The following is a 23,971-nucleotide window of genomic DNA, read 5'->3' on the forward strand; positions in this document are numbered from 1 at the left end:
GTTCGATTCCCGGCGGGGTCAGGGATTTTCTCTGCCTCGTGATGGCTGGGTGTTGTGTGCTGTCCTTAGGTTAGTTAGGTTTAAGTAGTTCTAAGTTCTAGGGGACTTATGACCACAGCAGTTAAGTCCCATAGTGCTCAGAGCCATTTGATTTTGTATTTTGATGGTTGGTTGATTCGGGTGAGGGAACCAAACAGCAAGATCATCGGTCCCATCGGATTAGCGAAGGATGAGGAAGGAAGTAGGCCGTGCCCTTTCAAAAGCACCATCCCAGAATTTGCCTGAAGCGATTTAAAAATGGTTCAAATGGCTCTAAGCACTATGGTACTTCATAGCTGAGGTCATCAGTTCCCTAGACTTAGAACTACTTAAATCTAACTAAGCTAAGGACATCACACACATCCATGCCCGAGGCAGGATTCGAACCTGCGACCGTAGCAGGTTTTCCGTAGCGCTCGGCCACAATTTTAGGGAAATTACGGAAAACCTAAAACAGGATGACTGGGCGCGGGTTTGAACCGTCGTCCTCCCGAATGTCAGTCCAGTGTGCTTACCACTGCGCCACCTCGATCGGTAAATGTATTTCGATTAACTGCTTTATATAGCAACTATTTATGTACCCTCTAGGTTAGTCGAGCGTGCTAACGCGCTGCTTCCTGGACTCGGGTAGGCGTCCCCGGATCGAATCCGCCCGGCGGATTAACGACGATGGCCGGTGTGCCGGCTAGCCTGGATGTGGTTTTTAGGCGGTTTTCCACATCCCCCTAGGTGAATACCGGGCTGGTCCTCACGTTCCACCTCAGTTACGCGGCTCGCAGACATCTGAACACTTTGCACTATTCCATGGATTACACTAGTCGCAGACAGTTGGGGTACACTAATTCCTTGCCGGGGGGTTACGGGGTGGCGGCAGGAAGGGCACCCCTTCAACTAACATTGCCACATCCGCTTAACAATGCCGACCCTGCGTATCCGCGGGAAACACGGCACAAGCAAAAGAAAGAAAGAAAGATAGTAACTCTTTATGTGATGTCATATAACTTTTTTTATTAACTCTTGTACAATTGTTTTACGTGTACAGTATTTTAATAATGCTTTTTACGTATTTAACGCCCAATCGGCTGTTATTGGCGTAATGCGATAAGCTGTCGGCGGAGCATGTAGTACTTTCCTCTAGCCCCTCTAGCCTAATCAGCAGTTGACATTCGTGCACCGACACGATACCTGTTGCGTTCACTGCCACCAGCTACCATCGTGGGTATAATTTATTTTAATATTGGTCATACACTGATCAACCAGACTATTGTGACCTGTCTGTCCACCTCTCGCACGGATAACAGTGGCGACGTGTCGTGGCATGGAAGCAATGAAACCTTGGTTGGTCGCTGGAGGGAGCTGGCACCACATTTGCACACAGAAGTCACCTAATTCCCGTAAATTCCGCGGAGGGAGGCGATGAGCTCTGACGCCATGTTCATTCACATCCCAGATGTGTTCGTTTGGGCTCAGATCTGGCTGTTTGGAAGGGGGTGGGCAGCACAACAGTTGAAACTCTCCACTGTGCTTATCGGACCATTCCATCAAACACTCCTATCCTTGTGACATGACGCATTATCTTGTCGAAAAATGCTACTGCCTTCGGGAAACATGATTATCATGAAGGGATCTACGTGGACTGCAATCAGTGTACGGTACTTCTTGGTCGTCAATGAGCTCCACTGCACCCATGCATCCCCAAGTGAATGTTCCACCTGGTATATTGGAGCCGCCGCCAGCTTGTCTCTGTCCCGTAAAACAGGTGTCAAGGATCTGTTCCTATGGAAGACAACGGATTTGCACCTTCTCATCAGCACGGTGAAGAATGTATCGGAGATTCATCAGACGATGCGACTGGGCCAACGTCCAGTGCCAATGGCCCTGTGCCCATTTCAATCGTAGTTGCCGATGTTGTGGAGTTATCATTGGCCCATGCATGGATCGTAGGCTGCGGAGGCCCATTGTTAGGAGAGTTCAGACACACTTGTCCTCTAATATTAGTTCCGACACAGTTCGCTACCTGTCCCGTTTTCTCAGTCGGCCCAGCCTACGACGTCTGACATCTGTAATGATGGGTGGCCACCCAACCCCTCGATGTCTGGACGTGGTTTCACCTTCGTGTGGCCGTATGTTGAATAAGTTCAACCACAGCACTCCTCGAGCATCGATCAAGTTGTGACGTTTTCGAAATGCTCGTACCGAGCCTCAGGGCCATCACAATCAGCTCTCGGTCAAACTCAGACAGGGTGCGCGCGTTACCCATTCTGCACACGGACAGGACGCTCGCTGATACTACATGCACCGTACGTGTGTCTAAGTAGCAGTCATTCCTAACCAGGTGACGCTGCCGTCGCCTGGGTTCATGTCTACAGTAAGTCTGCGGTCATAATGTTCTGACTGATCAGTGTATTTTAGGCACCTTACACCGACTGTAATTACTGGATTTTCCTCAAATCTATATTGTACTTACGTTTCAGTGTAGTCTGAAAGTGGGCGCTATTTGGCCGAAAAACCGGCTGCCATTTTTTGACAATGTTCTATTGAGTTCAACAGTGTTTTAATTTTAATTTTGAAATTTGTGTATAGTGTATGCATCCACTGGGAAAGAAAAATGACTGAACAGTCTAGCACCAGTTTTTTTCATTATCAAATAATTTCCTCGTTAAACAATATTATACGTTAGGAATAAATCGAATGAGGTAGTGTTGTACTGTTTTAAACAGACTCGCTTTGTACTCGGGAGGGTGGAAGCTCCAGTGTTCATCCAATCATTCTGATGTAGGTTTACAAGGTTTCCCTAAATTACTACAGATAAATACCGTGAATGTTCTTAGTATAAGGTCACGACCTACTACCTGTTCCATTCTTGTCAAACTAGACCTGTGACTATGTAAATATCTGTATGCGAATTACGTTATTTTTGTTGTCCTTAAATTGTAATACCAAAACATGTCCAATATTCTTGTAAAAGTGATCTACGGATGAATAGCTATTACTAGCAAGCGAGCTAGCTGCATCTGGGAGACACTTACCTGCAATCACGTGAACCAGCGACTTATTACTGGCGTCAATTTAATTTTAGTTCCGATATGTAAGCTATATTTCACCCCAAGTTTCTACCTACATCATGTAGACCGTATAGTTATGTAATTTCGGATAAATCTTTTTAAAACACACTTAACTTATACTTCGCGAGATTAAAGCTACAATAATAGCCTTCGCCCATATGTCATTTACGTTCACGTTAAACCGTACTTGTCACAGAATTCTCTTTCTACCAGTTTATGAAAATACAACAAAGAAACCTCCTATATCGCGATAACATTGCCAGTTAATTATCAAATAATAATTTATGTTACAATCGTATCCTTTTAGGAAACCGATTAGTTGGTACAGTATTCATTATTCTCTTATTGTTAATTATCGAATAATAATTTATGTTACAATCGTATCCTTTTAGGAAACCGATTAGTTGGTACAGTATTCATTATTCTCGAATAATCTGCTGACACTTACTGCACTAAATAGTAAGAATCATAAAACACGAAATACTGAGCCTGAATTGTTTCGATAATACACATACATATCCTCGTGAACACTAAATTCATTGTGTTGAAGAATGGATTCAAACTGCAATGATCTTATCCTAGGAAATTTTCCTCGCTTTCAATTGCCAAACAAATTAAGCGCCGAAAAAACAGGAGGACTGTCAGCCATGTCCAATTTTCTTGAAATGAAATACAGGGAATCGTATTTATTTCTCGTTGTGTCAGTGATGCCAATACTACATTCATTGTTCATGCTTGAAATAAGTGTGCATGTTCAGTGATTCATTGGAAGTGAAGAGACGCACTTCCATCTTTACCCAATCTTGCAGGGTGATAACAACATAGGAAAATGTCCAATTACAGGATGACAACAACACAGGAAAATGTCCAGTTGCTTGGCTAAAAACTGCATCAAAAGCTCAATATTTGCAATAGTATAGCAGGTACTATCGTGTGAACAGTATATCCAATGGTTCCAAAAATTGTCAGCTGTTCCGTAGCCTGGATTACCAAAGAATGATCCTGCATGCCTACGAAGTTGTCATCTTCATAAAATGTGCACAAGTTGAAGAATAATATGAAAATGCCGCAAGCCCACAAACCTGACGAGATAGGTCAAAATTAACAGCTGGAAATTTTTCTATATTACCGCCATCCTACAAGATTACGGTCTACCATCTTCCTTGCTCCCGGTAATGTTTTTAAACTACGTACTACTATTGTCTTGGTATTTACAATGCATGTTATTACATGACTACAGATAATATGCTTTGCAATGAATATTCATCGCTTTTTCACATTTTGAACGATCCGAAGTTGGTTTCAGGTAGTAACCGAAACCAATAATCGTACAGTAATTGTGATAGGAAAATTGCAGCCTAGGCATTAAAAGTTTCTTTACTTTAAGAAATTTTTATTTAATAGACCATATTAGACCGCCGCCTCCTTCCTGATAATGTCAGGCTTCAGGCTTCTCTAAGGAACGCTTTTAATTGCACTTCCTTACAGTAATATCTCTGCAACGTTCGTCGAAAAATTTTCCGTTGCAATCTGAGTATCATTCGCATTCGTCTAAGCCTCGGTATCTCTCTCTCTCTCTCTCTCTCTCTCTCTCTCTAACACACACACACACACACACACACACACACACACACACACACACACACACAATTTTCTCACCCTGTACTTTCCTCCGCTTGTATATTGTCCTCTCTTTTTCCGTTACTCTGTGGTTTTTTATTTTTTTCATGTCAATTGTAAATCAAAGTGCACAGTCGGCCCCAATTTCAGTACGAAACTAGTGATATACAGTATGTCGATTTTGTTGCAGGAAGCACGAGGCAAGAGGCCCTTCAAGATATGGGACAGCTGGAGAAACATCCGGAAAGGACTGGTGGTCAGCAGCTTCGAGGAGCTCATCGTCAGAGGTCAGTGCCCGCCTGAGCAAACGCAGGGATCGCTCATAGCTGAGCCAAGCACTTCGGTGGCTCGCATTCAAAAGCGATCCTCCGACAAGATATTATTTCCAGGCCTGGCAGGCTTACGAGATGCAACGGCTGTTCCCTGAAATCACGACAGTAAAAAATCGTCCTTCTTCGGTGTTCAGGAAAGAGCCTACTGAACGTTATGGTATACTTTGTATTTGAGAACGGCTCGTGAAAATGTTTCGAACTTTTCTTTACGAGAATAATTATGTCAAAGTGCAAAATATGAAGGTATAAGGCTTTGACAAAACAATATATTGTCTTTGGATAACAAACTGATTAGTGATTCGAAACATCTTTTCATATGCCATCCGCGTCTTTGTAGGAAATTGATTTTGTTGTCCGATAAATATGTTCCAAGTGAAAACACCATTTTATCATCTTCACTCTCATGGGAATGATTTTGTCACACGACCGTGGTGTAATCCAGGGCAGAAAGAAGGTCAGCATCAGTCAAATGTCATCTGACTTTTTCACTGCAATGCAAATCTAGATTTCAACTGACAGTGCGGCTATCACCAGTGCTGTAAAGACAAATAATACAATAATTAAACACAGAAACAGCACATTAATCAAACGCCAAGTCACAATTGTACATAATTACAATTCCACAATTACATACCTTTATACGTAATCATGTAGACTGAATCTGATTATAACGACACATATTCCAATGTAACGGAGCTATGTACAATCATTCGTCCTGGCGAGCTCGCTGTTCACAAATCTATACAGCTAACCTCGGTTTACGTCATACTGGATAGCCAACGCTCTCATTTATTGCCCTTATGTAAAATAATGGATTAAGCCAAAAAAATGTTGTACGTAAAAATACGGAGAATTCCAATAGTAATTAAAATATAATACAGTTTTGTCTGGAGGCACACACTTCAAAATATTACTACAACAAGTGTTACATTACGTCATAAAAATAGCTAACGCTCTCTTGTTTTTGTGCCCCTATGTAAAAGAAAGGATCAAGCTAATGTTTTGTACATAAAAATACAGGGAATTCAAATAGTAATTATAGTACAATGCAATTTTGTCTGGAGGCATATAAATACAAAAAAAAAAAATCACTGTGCCAAGCATTACATTATGTGATACTAGACAGCCTACGACCTCTGTTTTTAGCGCCAACATGTAAAAGAATGAGTTAACATACAAAATTATATACATAAAAATACAGTGAATTCATATAACAATTATAATGAAATAAAGTTTTGACTGGAGCCAAGTAAATTTAATAATCATTATGACAAATGTTACCTTACACCCTTCTGTCCTAGAACACCATTTTAGTTTGAACCCTTACGTTTTATGCTTCTTGAACAACCGCGATTACAAATTGCACTCTATATTGTACACAGTTCTGAATGTTTTCATATACTTTTATCATCGAAAAGAGAAAACTGTTATTTATAATTACACTAACATACACTTTCTTTATAACGTCCAACACAAAACACATATTTTAGTACCATCAGCATTTCATCATATTAGTCTGTTTTCTTATAACACAATACGTAGAGAAGAAACAAACGTTCTACGGATTCTGCACTGTAGATAACTATGTGTCTGGTTAGTTATTGTAATGTTACGTTAAATAGAGTTAGCTGAATTTAAATTATTTTGATACAAGAAGCGCTCAGTAAGTAATGGAACACTTTTTTCCTCGGCCAATTTTGATCGAAAAAATGTGGAATTTGTTGCGGAACATCGTGGAGTATTCCCACTTCAGCCTCTATCATTCCATGAAATTCCAATAAGTGGCGGTGCTACACGTAGCTTTCGAAATAGTGTCTGTAATGGAGGTGCTTACCAACCAGAGAGCTGTCATTGAATTTCCTTTGGCCGGAAACCAGAACATCTCAGAATGTCTACGGAGACATGGCAGTAGACAAAAGCACGTTGAGTCGTTGAGCGAGGCGTCTGTCATCATCACAACAAAATCGCGCAAAACTGTCCGATCTCACGCGTGTAGGCCAGTCGCACACAGCTGTGACTCCTGCAATGTTGGAACGTGCGAACCACACTTACTCGAGGTCACAATCGAACACCTCGTTGCTCAACTGTACGTCTCTGTCGGTATTGCTGACACACTTGTCCACCAGTTGGGATACTCAAAGGTGTGTACTCGCAGGATTCCTCACCGTCCAACAGAAAAGGGCAACGACGGACCATCTGTTTGGCCCAAATGAAGAATGCATCCCGCGGAAAGTGGTACGTGGATGTTGGTGAGGTTGTTATTGATGCAGCAAGACATTGGCTCCGACGTCGACCAGTAGAGCAGTACCATCTGGGCATAGAGACTCTCCCAGCCACGTGGTGTAGTGCCGTCGCACTGAACGAAGAATATTTTGGAAAATAGGGTTTTGTAGCCAAAAGTGTGGGGAATAGTATGGTGTATTAGATTCCTGAAAAAAACCATCCTGCTTTTTGAAAAAAGTGTTGCATTACTTATTCAACGCCCCTCGTATTTATGGGATTCTGACTGTAATTAAGTATCCATTGTCCATTACATGATACACGTAAATTAATATGGTGCATTCCTAAATCACTCCTGTACAAAGCTTCATCGCATTCACAAATTTCACTGCCGTAGGCACTTTTCGTAGATTCCTTACGCCAGATAGAGCAGTATGCATGTTTTGTTGGTAGGTCGTCTGATTCTTCGGGGAAACCAGGCGTGTTCAAACTGAATATCGCTTAATAAATAGTAAAATATACTGCAGTGAGTGTGATAGTAGTAATAGTATGTATAAAAACGTCTGATGTCGATCAGCAAAAGTGGGATACAGAGACAATGTACCTAACTTTTTACGTATGTGACATTGATTTTGTCGACGGCTGAATTGTATCACTGTTACCCATTTCGGAACACCAGAATATTCATTACACTACTTTCAAAATTTATTGAACGACATCTTGTAAAAAATCACGAAAAATTATTATTTTAGGTTATAATTTTTTCTGCCAGATTTATTAGCCGAAACTACTCCCACAAATAAAATAATTATATAAAACTGCATCGTTCACTGGTTTTCATGAAGCGGTTCAGTAATCAAATAAAATATGAGGAGCCTAATTCGCCATTTTTTTAACTTTTAATGTATTTAAAGAATCTGAAACTTGCCCGTATCAAAATAATGGTTAATACAAATACTAATCAATCTGTGGTATCATGTTTGCTTTGACTGGATGTTGGTTCTACAGGTGTCTCAGGCAAATTTGGAACATTGAGAGAGGTGCTTGTACTTTGATGAGGTTGTGTATTTTACCGGGAGACTATTGCGCCACATCACTGCACTCGGAGCACACTTTGACGGAAGCAGTTGTTGTGGATATTGGCTGTAGATGACACTTTCAAGATCCACTGGTATATTTTACCAAGTGCATCCTCAATAACTAGCTGGTAGGCAAATCTTACAAACTCACACCCAGCGTAGGGTCAGAAGGCTCGATCATTCTGAATCAGAGGCGTCTTCAATTAGATATGTAAATTAACCAGTTACGAACAAATGTGATTAACGAGACCATGCTACTGTTCACAGGTGTTATTAGCTTTCTACGTCTTTTGTCCGTTCTAGGAGGAGAGGAAGGAACTTGGTTATACCATAACGCCCGCTCTTTTTCGGTGTCCTTCCAGTAGCTGGATGAGGAACATTGAAGAAATCGAAGGAAGTCAATTGGCGTATCCTCGAAGTGGTTTGGAGAGCTAGGCAAAAATCAAGATAACTGGACAGGAATTTTTATTGTCTCGTCCAAAATAAGAGATCTCTGTTCTTTAGCCTTTGACCCACTTCTCTTTATTGTTTTCTTTCCTTTTTAAACCAGGTCATCGTGGGCACTGCTTGTGCCATCTCGAGCTCCTATTCTACAGAAGTCCACAATTTGAATGTTCGTCGTTTGAATTTTGTTTTTCCTTTTTGAGAATCTAACTCATAATGATTTTTATACAGCGTGGCGAAAATGAAACTGCGTAATATATTTCATGCAACTTGAGACAGGAAACCCAGTTTATATCACTCCACTTGGGGTGGATGATGAAAGCAGGTTTGCCTATCTTAAGGTTCGTGGTCTTATGGGCCAGTTTTATTCTGACTAAACTGTGTATGCGGAAAGACATTTGTAGGACCGCTTAACTGCTGAAATAACTTGCCCAACATCGTACCCCAGAAACGACGCAACAACAACCAGCCAAGATCTATTGTACGAGGCATGTCTAGAAAGTATGTGTAATGTATCCTTAATAGGCTGTTTTTTTGGGAGGGGGAATGGCAACACTCAATAGTAGAGAGAGGGGGGATCCCCCAACCAGAGCGAGCATCACCTAACAGTACGCCTAGAAGCAGCCCGATCTACACTTTTGCAGTACGTGAACTCACGTTATGGTGTCGAACTGCGTGAAAGATGCCGGTAAGAAATCCCGCCAAGTACCTGCCACGTGCTGTGATCCGCTTCCTACTCGCGGAAGGAATAACACCTACACAAATTTTTTCGCGAATCAAAACAGTTTACTGCGAAGGTGTTATGAATTGAACTAGTCTGTTTAAGTAGCGTATGGAGTTCAGTTGAGCCTGAACAAATGTTCATGACGAACGGAGGACTGGGATACATTCCATTTTGACTCACCAGTTTGTGCAAAAAACCGCTGAAACTGTTCATTAAGAACGTTCATTGACAGTGAATGAAATTTCTGTGATGTTACCGCAGCTCTCCAGAACTCTCTTATACGAGACATTCACAGAAACGCTGGGGTACTGGAAGCTGTGCTCAAGATGAGTCCACAAAAAGCTGACAGAGCAGCACAAGAAAAATTGAGTCACTAGCACCCACGAGTATCTTGAGCGACATGGATTGGAAGGTAAGGATTTTCCGAGCTCTATTGTGACTGGAAATGAAACGTGGGTGGCTCGTTACACTCCTGAGACAAAAAGGCAGTAGTCACAGAGGCGTCACACGAATGCACCATCTACCGAACAGTTCAAAAACACAATTTCTTGCAAAAAAAATCATGGTCTCATTGTTTTTGCACCCAAAAGGCATCATTTTGGCCGAATTTATGCCTTGTATGTCGCTGACTTGCGCCTTCAGATTATAGTCTTTTCACCTCCCTGAAGGCACACATGAGTAGAATTAAATTTTCAACCGACGAGCTGGGGCAGAAAGACATTCCGAAGTGGGGCAAGGAGCTGAAGGGAGAGTTCTTAGAGGAGGTCAAAAAGAGGTTTTTGCTATGGTTCACCACTGTATTGAATGGGATGGCAATTATGTGGAAGAATAGTCAACAAGTGTATCAACAACAACCTGTATTTTCTTCTTCAAATAACCATTGTTTCAAAAAATATAACGATCTAGGAGATTTACTTTCTGAACGTGCCACGTATCATTCACTCAATTATACCACTTTGGGCGCTCATTAATTTAGCATCTAGTACAGCAGGTAAGTACTCTTCAGCTACGCGTCGAATAAGTCGTCAACTCTGATCTGCTTCAAGACAAGCGGAGACGGACACATTTACTGTGCTTATAAACGGTCCTAGGCTAAGATTAAACACAGCCTCATCCTGTTGTTCGTACCATATTAAATAGGGACTTTCCATAATGTGTAAGATAAATCCTGGAACTGTAAATCCCTTTCGGCATGGTCTCAACTGGAGCACATATCGCTGCGAGCTCTGCCAAAGGCCATCATTCCATTGCAGAAACGAACGAAACCTATAATTTTATTGATAACAACTGTCTAACACATGAAGTGGCATAAATGTACATTCAGAACGAGAGATATGTGTGGTTTGGATTTGCTGATCGAGATTGGTGTTCGGTAAAAGAAAGGCATACTATATCTCAACTCTCGTTGATTGTGAGGATATCAGGGACGGAGCGCAAGCTCGGATAAGGCAAGGATAACATCCTTCCCAAAAGAAACAATCGTGGCAATCGTTCTAACTGATTTAAGAAAACCACGGAAAAACTAAACTTGAATTGTCAGACGGGGATGTGAACCGTATATTTTTACAAATGCAAGTCTAATTCGCTAAGCACTGCGCCATTTCATTCTCTTGATGTAAGGTCAGACGTGTTACTTTATGGATGTGCTTTTCTGTATCCGTGTAAGTGCCTGCCGGAGTGGCCGAGCGGTCCGCAGGTTCGAATCCTGCCTCGGGTATGGATGTGTGTGATGTCGTTTCTAGGGGACTGATGACCTCAGAACTTAAGTCCCATAGTGCTCAGAGCCATTTGAACCATCCGTGTAAGTAAATACTAACTTTATTTAGGCAGAAACTTGTTTGAGGAGAAGCAAAAAATAAAATCTGCTATTGTTAGTTAGCATGAAATGTTTATGATGTAATGATCTTACTCCGAGACAGGAATAAGACAGTGGAGAGACGATTCTCATTCCAAATTGTCTGGAGAGCGTCGCTCAGGATCAGATTCACGTTCTCTTTTGTTGCTGGCATTAGCTGTTTCCACCCCAGCGATTAATTGTTCATAAAGTTCTACCGTGTTCCTAAACATTAACCGAGGTACGTAGCGCACAGATTGGGGCTCTCTGATCGCTCTTTAGGGATGAGCTGCATTCAGATCCCCATCCCGTCGTTTTGTCTCACGTTTCTCCAAATTTCGTCAGAATATTGCTGGGACGGTTCCTTCTGCGTGGCCATGAAAGATTCCCTCCCTCACACTTGAGCGACTCAAAAAATGGCTCTGAGCACTATGGGACTTAACATCTGAGGTCATCAGTCCCCTAGAACCTACAACTACTTAAACCTGACTAACCTAAGGACATGACACACATCCATGCGCGAGGCATGATTCGAACCTGCGACCGTAGCGGTCGCGCGGTTCCAGACTGAAGCGCCTAGGACCGCTCGGCCACTGCGTCCGGCTGAGCGACTCAAATAGTGCTCCGTCTGTTATTACATGTTTTCTTACATTTTATATAAAGCACCACCTCGGATGCTGTTGAGAAACGGTTTGCTTTCCACTTTCGGTTACATTCACTGGAGAGCCGCTAGTAATACATGACTTAGGCCATGCCTAGTGCTTTGGTACACATGAAGGTCCTAGGCAGCTGTCATCTGAGGATGTTCGACGAGCATAACCGGAAGCGGAAAGCTAAGCTTTTCCTAACAACATATATCGTAAAATTATTTACTGCTGTGGCAGCTCAATGCATAACAAGCACAACATTATTTCATTTCCATAACTGCCAACCACTGAGTGCGGTAGCGCAGTTATCAAAAAAGTGAAGTCCTTTCGAAAGGAACAGCGTTTAAATTGATGTCCGTAAGTCACTATTAAGGTTTTCCGTGGTTTTCTAAATCACTTGATGGCGCAGGCTTGGGTTGCCTCTTTCAGAAGAGCACGATAACTTCCTCCCACTGTCCTTTTACAAGTTGTGCCTATGCTCAGTCCTGATAAATTCAGCGTTGTAAAGCTGACCTTATATCTTCCAAGGAAGAACGTCTGGGCTGAATTTAATTTACCAAGAAACAGTAAACATAATTCGCAAAGCAATATTTTCCACCAAGGGATACATACTGCACAGTAAATAACCCAAAATATTTAAGAGATGCCTAAAACAAACTTGTTTAAAAAGATTGTTAAACAATACATTCTATGAAGTGAAGGATTGGAGAGTAGGCATTTGGCATAAATTGGACAACAAATAAGGAGTATACCAAGTGGGCTGTCAATGGGAATTCGCATTGAGGAGGGAGCCGTGCTGTGGTGGCCGGTGCAGTTGTGCAAAGCCACTGTGCCCGGGCGGGTGTAGTGACTAGCGCATATACAAAAATGGCTCTGAGCACTATGGGACTTAACTTCTGAGGTCATCAGTCCCCTAGAACTTAGAACTACTTAAACCTAACTGACCTAACGACATCACACACACCCATGCCCGAGGCAGGATTCGAACCTGTGACCGTAGCGGTCGCGCGGTTCCAAAGTGTAGCGCCTAGAACCGCTCGGCCACACCGGCCGGCCGTTAGCGCATACACCTAGTCATCAGGAGACCCGGGTTCGGTTTTCAGCCGTTGTATGAATTTTCATTCGCCAATTCTGTTTGCATGTGTACATCACTGATGTTTGACATTTGAAAAGGTTCAAAAGGTTCAAATGGTTCAAATGACTCTGAGCACTATGGGACTTAACATCTGAGGTCATCAGTCCCCTATACTTAGAACTACTTAAACCTGACTAACCTAAGGACATCACACCCATCCATGTCCGAGGCAGGATTCGAACTTGCGACCGTTGCGCGTTCCAGACTGAAGCGCCTAGAACCGCTCGGTCACACCGTCCGGCTTTGAAAAGGTGTCTGGAACTATTTAGTTTCATTTAAGACAAATAATTAATAGTAATACACCTGTCCTTTCACTTTTTTGACCTTATGCTAAAGTTTTGCAATGTATAGTACCGTCATCTTCTTTTTCTCACCTCAATGTCTCGTTCATAAGGAGGAATGCTGAAGAGTTTTTCGGGCAAGCAAACTGGAAATCGCGGTACGCCAAATGAAGACCAAATCATCTTCGTAACGCTCTTGATGTCAGTTGATAGCGTGTGTAGTGTCCGTAGGGATTGATATTCAGAAATGAATGGCATGCTTCACTAGCCTCAAAACAACTTTTTATGCCAGAATATACAGGTTGTTACAAAAAGGTACGGCCAAACTTTCAGGAAACATTCCTCACAAGCAAATAAAGAAAAGATGTTATGTGGACAAGTGTCCGGAAACGCTTAATTTCCATGTTAGAGCTCATTTTAGTTTCGTCCACCTACGCTCAATGGATCACGTTATCATGATTTCATACGGGATACTCTACCTGTGCTGCTAGAACATGTGCCTTTACAAGTACGACACAACATGTGGTTCATGCACGATGGAGCTCCTGCACAATTCAGTCGAAGTGTTCGTACGCTTCTCAACAACAGATTCGGTGACCGATGGATTGGTAGAGGCGGACCAATTCCATGGCCTCCACGCTCTCCTGACCTCAACCCTCTTGACTTTCATTTATGGGGGTATTTGAAAGCTCTTGTCTACGCAACCCCGGTACCAAATGTAGAGACTCTTCGTGCTCGTATTGTGGACGGCTGTGATACAATACGCCATTCTGCAGGGCTGCATCAGCGCATCACGGATTCCATGCGACGGAGGGTGGATGCATGTATCCTCGCTAACGGAGAACATTTTGAACATTTCCTGTAACAAAGTATTTGAAGTCACGCTGGTACGTTCTGTTGCTGTGTGTTTCGATTCCATGATTAATATGATTTGAAGAGAAGTAATAAAATGAGCTCTAACATGGAAAGTAAGCGTTTCCGGACACATGTCCACATACCATATTTTCTTTCTTTGTGTGTGAGGAATGTTTCCTGAAAGTTTGGCCGTACCTTTTTCTAACACCCTATATAAACAAGACAGTATTGTGCACTAAGAATACACCGAACGTGGTTGTTCTGTTTTAAACAGACTAGCCTCGTATCCAGGCAGTCGGACGCTCTAATCCCCAATCCGGCGATCCTGATTTAGGTGTTTCGTGGTTTTCCAAATTTACTTCAGGCAATTAGCAGTACGATTCATAAAACACGGCCACGGCTGGTTACTTGTCACACTCTTGTCAGTCTAGACCTGTAACCAAATGTGAAGTACTCTGTATATTAATTGATTCTAAAACTGGAATACAATGACATGTCCAAAATGGTTCTAAAAGTGATACTACAACTACTACCAACACCATTACCAACACGACCACAACCACCGCCACCACTACTTCCCTACCCATCTACGCTCCCTCCCTGATATCTCCTCAATGACAAGGTACCTGCAGAGTTTGCAGAGGAGAAGGACTGCTGAAAAACGGAATCAATAGGCGGTAGAATTGCATCAACTCGCTGCAAAATAATTGCGGTTACCTACGTACACGTTCAGTTCTGGCTAAGTTGTTAATTGTGGACGTTTTATTTTTTTTTTAATGATAAACACATCGTTTCTCAGGGACTTATGAAGTCACCGTTGAATAGTAAGCTCCCTCGATCGCTCACTGACTGTAAACTTTTTGTCAAAAACTGATATTTATTCCCATACTTTAAATTTTTTAAAAAATATCTTAAATTACAGTCAGAATCGTGGTTCTAGCCTGAAACAAATTAGAAAATGGTGATAGACCCAACTTAAAAAAACTTATCAGCTGAAAATCGTATTTAATTATGGAGATTACAGTTAAATCCAGAACTGCGATTAGATGCAGTTTCTGCAAGAAATTGGAATATACGTGAGCATCATTTCTGTTTTATTGCACTGATTGTCTATTTCACCCAAGGCTAAATAAATTGTATATTTTTATTTGTTAAGGTATCTAATTAAAGATCATAATAGCTGTGAAAATTTCATAACTTTTAAAGACGTTCCAAAAAAATGAAAATGCGTTTTGCATAAATAAACTTTTCATTGAAAATATTACTAGAAGTTTACCTATGTATAGTAATTCTGTCTGGCCTTGAAATAAACTTTCGGAACAAGGAAGCCTATACGAAGAGCTCTTGGGAAAATGGTCTTTTCATCATGGAAACTACCTGGACAGTACGTTAACAGACCGCATTATTGTTATTTAACGCATTGCTAGACATTTTTCACATATTTTGTTTTCTTCCTCGAGAGTGAAGATCGGGCTGCCTCCAGGCTTACTTTGTGACTTTTACAGAAGTGTAGGTTGCATTAAATGAATAATATTGCATAATTCTCTTACTTACATTTTTTTCTTTTCTTGTTCTTGGTCTTGTTCTTGTTAGTACTTGCATTAGCCTATGCAGCCTGTTACGAACGTTGTTTAGTATTCACGGATTTGGTTCTTCCATCTCTTCTCCTATGCAGCCCGTTACGAACGTTGTTTATTATTCACGGTGCTGGTTCTTCCATCTCTTCTTTAGCCTTCCAGCTGCCCTTTCACATTTGGTTCACATGTATTAAATTTTAGGGAACTGACAGTTATCTTATCCTAAGTAGTTTACCCATTTTGTTTAGTAATACTGGTTGTTTTCGCTTATATTACAGTTTGTATTTGTAAGTCGGCCCTTATTTTGTATTAATTTTCCTTTGTGTTCTTGAATTATTTGCCATTCATCTTAAAAATCTCAACTTTTATTCTTTTTCGTTGGTTGCATTCCACGCTTCATTGTCATATAGCAAAGTGGGAATAGCCACAGTTTTATAGAATTTGCCATAATCTCTCTTCTCACTTTATTTTTTATATTTTTTGCAAAATATGATCCTGACGTAATTATACCCTCGTATTTTAGTGCCTAACATCCGTTTCTTCGTGAAAATATGGAATACATCCTAAGGAATTAAGTGATTTTACCTTCACATTGATTTCTTGTCAATTACTATTTTACAGCTAATAAGTTCTATGCGTTCATATGCCATGACTTTGGAGTTGTTCATTGAGATACTAAGATTATGTATGTATTTCAGTTACCTGGTGTAATTCATGAGCGGCTGTTTGTAAGGATTTCTCACTATCACCTGCTATTACCTGATTGGCAAGCGAAGAAAAAAGTCATTACAAAATTCTCATAAGCGATTTTTGCGTGTAATTGCTAATTTTTTTACATTCACCGCCGTAACAAGTCATCCACATACAAATTAAAAAGTATTGAGAACATGGTGCACCCTTGCCGTGCATCTGACTTCTTCAACTCATGCGATGGCTATTTCTTAGCTTCTCTGCATGCTTCTACACTCATGCTCATAAATTAAGGATAATTGCAGAATGTGGTGCCACACAACGTGGCACTACACAGAACTAGCGCTAATGGCATAGGCACATAGGGAACACACATGTCACAGGTCTGTAAGTCCACGGTACTGGTGATAAGTTGAGAAAACCGTCCCGAAACACATGTGCTACAAAACGCCACTGTTTCTTGCGCATGTACCCTGACATCAATATGGGATATGATCACCATGCACATGTACACAGGCCGCAGAACGGGTTGGCACACTCTGGATCAGATGGTCGAGCAGCTGCTGCGGTATAGCCATTTTTGCACCAGTGCCTGTCGGAGCTCCTGAAGTGTCCTTGGGGTTTGAAAACGTGCAGAGATACGTCGACCGAGAGCATCTCAGACGTGCTCAAAGGGGTTTAGGTTTGGAGAACAGGCAGGCCATTCCATTCGCCTGATATCTTCTGTTTCAAGGTATTCCTCCACGATGGCAGCTCGGTGGGGCCGTGCGTTATCATACATCAGGAGGAAGGTGGGACCCATTGTACCACTGAAAAGGTGGACATTCTGGTGCAAAAGGACATCCCGATACACCTGACCTGTTACAGTTCCTCTGTCATAGACATCCAGGGGTGTTCGTGCACCAATCATAATCCCACCCCACAGCATCAAACCACGACCTCCATACAGGTCCCTTTCAAGGACATTAAGGGGTTGGTATCTGGTTCCTGGTTCACGCCAGATGAAAATTCGGCTAGAATTACTGTTCAGACTACACCTGGACTCGTCCTCAAACATAACCTGGGACCACTGTTCCAATGACCATGTACTGTGTTCTTTGTACCAGTATTTACGGGCTCTCCTGTGACCAGGAGTCAGTGGAATGCACCTTGCAGGTCTCCGGGCGAATAAACCATGTCTGTTCAGTCGTCTGTAGACTGTGTGTCTGGAGACAACTGTTCCAGTGGCTGCAGTAAGGTCCCGAGCAAGGCTACCTGCAGTACTCTGTGGCCGTCTGCGGGCACTGATGGTGAGATGTCGGTCTGCCTGTGGTGTTGTACACTGTGAAAGTCCTGTACTGTAGTTCTTGGACATGTTTCCTGTCTGTTGGAATCGTTGCCATAATCTTGAGATTACACTTTGTGGCACACGGAGGGCCTGTGCTATGACCTGCTGTGTTTGACCAGCTTCCAGTCATCCTAGTATTCTACCCCTCATAACGTCATCAATATGTGTTCTTTGAGCCATTTTCAATACACAGTGACCATTAGCACGTCTGTAAACGTCTGCACACTTACTCGCTGCACCGTGCTCTGACATGCACCAACACACCTCTGTGTATGCGGACTGCTGCCAGCGCCACCGTGCGACGACCGCAGGTCAAACGCACTGCATGGTCATACCCCGAGGTGATTTGAACCTGCGAACCGCCGACCAGAGCGTTGTTTCACCATGTATCAGCATTATCCTTAATTTATGAGCATGAGTGTATGTACTTCTCTCAGTTGTAGCAGCAGACCTGTTTGTTCCACATTATGCAACTTATTTGGGATTAACCTTACAAAATATTTCACTAGTATGTGTAAATATAAGGGGAATTTCTGTTTGATACTACAGGTACTTTTCGAGTGCTTGGCTAACGGTAGATATGTTAACTGTCCATAACTTTTCTCCAAAACCTAGTTTACTCTTCTAGCCACTTACACATTATTCTTGTTTTGACATTTGTTTAACACGTTTGGAAATTGGAAATTTGTGGTAAGGTCTTATGGGACCAAACCGCTGAAGTCATCGTTGCCTAAGCTTACGCACTACTTAATCTAAATCTAAGGACAACACACACCCATGCCCGAGGGAGTACTCGAACATCTGACGGGGGGAGCCGCCCGGGCCGTGACAAGACGCCTCAGACCTATAGTATGTTTAAAAATCTTTTATATTTTATTTGAGACTGTGGATACAGGGTATTATTATAGGTCCAAAGAAACTGATCGAGTAGAGAAACCAATAAATAATACTAATAGAAGTGGGTCCAGAAATCAATGGTTTCTACGATAAGTCGTAAGCACAAATGTAGTCATATCAGTGTTACAATACTTTCAATGTCTAAGGCTATTTTCATTTAGAAACACGGATAGTGAGATGTAAATTACAAAGTGATAACTCTCCTCGTTTCATTTTATCATAATTCCGGGTACCTAAGTACAGTGCTGATAAATAGCGTTCGCCAGTATGTTCGCCAGTGTCAGGTCACCTTGGTACCCCAACTTAAAACCCATTGGACTTTTTGTGAGGGGCGTATTTAAAAGCGTTGGTATATTCCAGCACTGTTGGTAGTGTCGATAAACTACAGGAACCAATTGCATATGGTTGTCAGTCCATTCGGAACATGTCTGGGATTTTTGAACATGAACGGGCTTTGATGAGGATATCTGCTGAAGCCAGTCTTCACATGAACCAAGGCTTTGTGGGAAAACTGTAATGAGAAAAAAGTAAATTCCGTTTAATGAGAATGGTGATTGCCTCATTATGAAGTTCCGTTTATTCGTGACACAATCATAACCGTTTCCTGCCCACAAAGGCCATTTTGAGATGCAACAATACGGGAAAAAAGATTATGCTATGATCTTAAAACAAGTAAAAGTATTTTTAATAGATCGACTTGTGAGTTAAGCGATGTGACATTATATATGGATCATATCTATGGGCGGCATTTGGTGAATACACGCCCATGCGTTTAACTAAACACAATACCAGAACATCGAGGAATTACACACATCAAAAAAAGTTTTGCATCACCTCGGTTTCGAGAGTTCCGTAACCTGTACAGAAAATTGGAATAGAGATCAACTTAAACGTCATCTCCGCCTTTTTTTATTGCTCATGAAACCCAAACAATGCATGTAGTACCACCAATACAGCGAGACCTTCAGAGGTGGTCGTCCAGATTGCTGGACACACCGGTACCTCTAATACCCAGCAGCACGTCCTCTTGCATTGATACATGACTGTATTCGGCGTGGCATACTATCCACAAGTTCATCAAGGCACTGTTGGTCCAGATTGTCCCACTTCTGGCCTCCAAACACGTTTTACGATTATGTGGTTGAAGGCATATGCAACACTCATCGGTGAAGAGAAAGTGATGCCAATCCTGAGCGGTCCATTTGGCATGTTGTTGAGCCTATCTGTACCGCGCTGCATGGTGGCGTGGTTGCAAAGATGGATCTCGCCATGGACGTCGGGAGTGAAGTTGCGCATCATGCAGCCTATTGCGCTATTGCACACAGTTTGAGTCTTAACACGACGTCCTGTGGTTGCACGAAAAGCATTATTCAACATGGTGACTTTGCTGTCAGGGTTCCTCAGAGCCATAATCCGTGGGTAGCGGTCATCCACTGCAGTAGTAGCCCTCGGGCGGCCTGAGCGAAGCATGTCAGCTGGCCGGGGCGGCCGAGCGGTTCTAGGCGCTACAGTCTGGAACCGCGGGACTGCTACGGTCGCAGGTTCGAATCCTGCGTCGGGCATGGATGTGTGTGATGTCCTTAGGTTTAAGTAGTTCTAAGTTCTAGGGGACTGATGGCCACAGATGTTAAGTCCCATAGTGCTCAGAGCCATTTGAACCATCTGAAGCATGTCATCGACAGTTCCTGTCTCTCTGTATCTCCTCCATGTCCGAACAACATCGCTGTGGTTCACTCCGAGACGCCTGGACGCTTCCCTTGTTTAATGCCCTTCCTGGCACAAAGTAACGATGCGGACGCGATCGTGCCGCGGTATTGACCGTCTAGAAATGTTGAACTACAGACAACCTCCTTCCTGGTGGAATGAGGAACTGACTGGCTGTCGGACCCCCTCCGTCTAATAGGCGCTGCTCATGCATGGTTGTTTACATCTTTGGGCGGGTTTAGTGACATCTCTGAACATCGAAGGGACCGTCTGTCTGTGATACAATATCCACAGTCAACATCTGTCTTAAGTTCTGGGAACCGGGATGATGCAAAACTTTTTTTGATGTGTGTAATATTATTTCCCTCCTTTAGTATATATAAACTTATGCTGTTTTATTGCTGGCGTAAATATTCTCTTTAAGTCTCACACTGGATTTGCATCCGGGAGAAAGACGGTTCAAATCCCTGTCTGGTTATTCAAGTTTACCGTGATTTCCTAAATCGCTCCAGGCAAATGCCGGGAAAGTTCCTTCGAAAAGGGCACGATCGATATCCTTCCCCATCCTTGAAATATTCCGATGCTGTGCACCGTCTCTAATGAGCGCGCTTTCGACAGGACGCAAACTCAAATGTTCCTTTCTTCCTTCGTTCCTAAATCTCAGGTCAAAGGACCTGTCTGTCTGGTCGATACAGATTTTTTTCGCTGTAACTGCATGATATATTGCAGAGTTCGAACTTCCCATAGTTATTTTTGTATGGTAAGTTATGAGACACTCTTATTTTTGTATTATAGTAGCGAAGCAAGCAAAGATTTGCATTTGATAAATATGTATGGGAATTGTATAAACGCCCTACTCTCCTTCTCCCCCGTCTTTCTGTCATTTCCTCCTGCCCCTCTCTTTCTATCCTCTTCCTCCCTCTGTTTGTCCATCTCGTCCTCCTCCGCCTCCTCCTCTTCCTGTCTCATCTCTTCGTCCCCCCCTCCCCCCTCCCTCCCCCAATGTCTCTCCCCTTCGCCTTCTCACCCCTCTCTCTGTCCGTTTTCTTCTTCGCCCCCTCCCTATCCATTTCCTCTTCCCCACTCTTTCTCTGACGTTGAGCCTTGAAGTTTGGAAGGTAGGAGTCGAGGTACTGGCAGAAGTGAAGCTGTGGGGACGGGGCGTGAGTCGTGCTTGGGTAGCTCATTTGGTAGAGCACTTGTCCGCGAAAGGCAAAGGTCCCGAGTTCGAGTCTCGGTCTGGCACACAGTTTTAATCTGCCAGGAAGTTTCACCTTGAGCCTTGTTTATTGTTACTGCAAACTAAACTTCGATTGTGAAATGAATTCACTTAAGATGAATTGTTAAATCGGTTGATATCATTAATATAAGGCGTACAGAAAAACCTCTCGAACTGCTGTATCTGCGGGGATAGTAGCTTCAATGACAGTATTCATCAAAGTCTTAATCTGTGAACGGGTATTAGTGCAAAGTTTCGAATGAATCAGATTTCATTCTACAGCAGTATTCTGATGGTAAATCGATAACCCCTAAATACAACAGCCGCGCGGGGTAGGCGCGCGTTCTAGGGCGTCTTCTCATGGTTCGCGGGGCTCCCCCCGTCGGAGGTTCGAGCCCCCCCTCGGGCATGGGTGTGTGTCCTTAGCGTAAGTTAGTTTAAGTTAGATTAAGTAGCGTGTGAGCTTAGGGACCGATGACCTCAGCAGTTTGATCTCATAGTACTTACCACAAATTTCCAATTTCCATAAATACAGCATTTCTCGTACCTCTTAAAACTGATTGCAATGAAAAAAATAGAACAGTGCACTGCTGTGTATACAGGTTTTGTTTAAAATTGTACGCAAGAAGAAAGAATATGTGTGGATGAACAATTTTGTTAACGGTTTAAATGCACTGATGTGTACGTTAAAACTGATTGCGAGAAAGAACACGAAACCACAAATTTCATAGCATACCACTTTCTATCTCGCAGTCAGTTTTAACTGAAAATCTGTACACTGTTGTGTAAAAAAAATATGTAGCCATATCCGTTCGAATGTCAATAGAGAGAATGTGTTTGTTGCAGGAAGCTAATGCAAGTAGTTTACGAGTTATCGTGTTGTGAAAATTGCAAACATAGAACTACTTAGATCAGTAGTCCCATCCTCGGGCTAATTACCCCCTCAGGGGTAAAAATAAAGTTTTCTGGGGGGTGAAAACTTAACGATTCGATTCCTTTTCATAAAACAATACATTGTCCATTGTAGGCTGTATTGCGCTTTATTAAACCCGTGCTATTAGCTAGTTTCGGCAGTGAGCCTCAAGCACATTTGCTATGTCATGTGTTACATATCTTGCTCTTCACACAATGAGCACCGAGCGAGGTGGTTCAATCCCGCGTCTGGCCATATTTAGGTTTTCTGTGATTTCCGTAAATCGCTCCAGGCAAATGCCGGGATAGTTCCTTTGAAAGGGCACGGCCGACTTCCTTCCCCGTCCTTCCCTAGTTCGATGAGACCGATGACCTCGCTGTCTGGTCTCCTCCCCCAAACAACCCAACCCCAACGCAACACAATGAGCACATAGGTACGAGGAAGGTAACCGTGAAGTGACCATGGCTAACAGAAGTAGCACTTCAGTTGATCGTCGAAAGAGGTAAGTAAAAAAATACTCAGGGAAGTTCAGGAATATACAAATACAGCGTCCGGCAATAAACCTCCCGCATTTGACGTAGCCGACGTGCGAGTTGTAGTGAGGATACTGATGTGCAGTGCGCTTTGTTTGAAAGCGGTGTACGTACCATATTCTGTGGGCGCCATGGTGTGGCTTGGTGAGTGTCGTGCCTCTGTTGTGGAGGAGTTTATTCGTTACGTTGGTCCTGTGATCAGTACTCACGAAGCGCTTCGGAGACGATTCGAACTTGGCCGACATGATCGTATTCCGGACAGAAAAACTATTCAGCTATGGGCGTCAAACTTCAGAAATAAAGCCGGAAAATGTGGCGCGTGTGAGGTGTTTCTGTGCAATAATCACTAATGTGTTCAGCACTTAAACATGCAGCTGCACTGGGATTATCTGATAAGAGTGTAAGAAGAACTCTTCATGGAGCACTTCATATGCACCCCTTCAAAAGATAGTGATTCAGGAATTAAGTGAAAGAGATTTTGAAACTATCATAGCTTCGTGTGAGGAAATTTTTCAAAACACTCCACCTGACGTCTTGTTTATTTCTTGGGATGAGGCTGATTTCCACTTATCAGGAACTGGGCTGCGGAAAACCATCGTGAAATTCGTCAGCGACCATTACACACCCCTCACATGACGTTATTGTCACGTGCTAGAGACCTTCCTTCAGTCTACTCTAAATCAGTTTACCGCACATCATGAAGATCAAGAAGTGTGGTTGCTCTCGGTGTTCTACGGAAATGTCGCACGAGTTGGTTACTGGTCATCTAGTCTCTTTGCGAGGATACTTTGGTCGGCCCTCAAGTTCGCCTGGTTTATCGCCGTGTGATTTTTTTC

The 23,971-nt window shown here is 42.6% G+C and overlaps 1 protein-coding gene across 1 annotated transcript in view; it reads left to right on the top strand.

The window, feature by feature from the left end:
• The window catches only part of LOC124607147, a 581,505-nt gene that overhangs the window by 284,929 nt on the left and 272,605 nt on the right, over positions 1-23,971 (top strand). The window contains exon 2 of the mRNA XM_047139356.1: positions 4,915-5,011. Coding sequence (XP_046995312.1) covers positions 4,915-5,011 — 97 coding nt within the window. The remainder of the gene's footprint in view (positions 1-4,914; positions 5,012-23,971) is intronic.

Source organism: Schistocerca americana, chromosome 3 (assembly GCF_021461395.2).
Source record: "Schistocerca americana isolate TAMUIC-IGC-003095 chromosome 3, iqSchAmer2.1, whole genome shotgun sequence".
In the NCBI taxonomy this organism is placed as follows: Eukaryota; Metazoa; Arthropoda; class Insecta; order Orthoptera; family Acrididae; genus Schistocerca; species Schistocerca americana.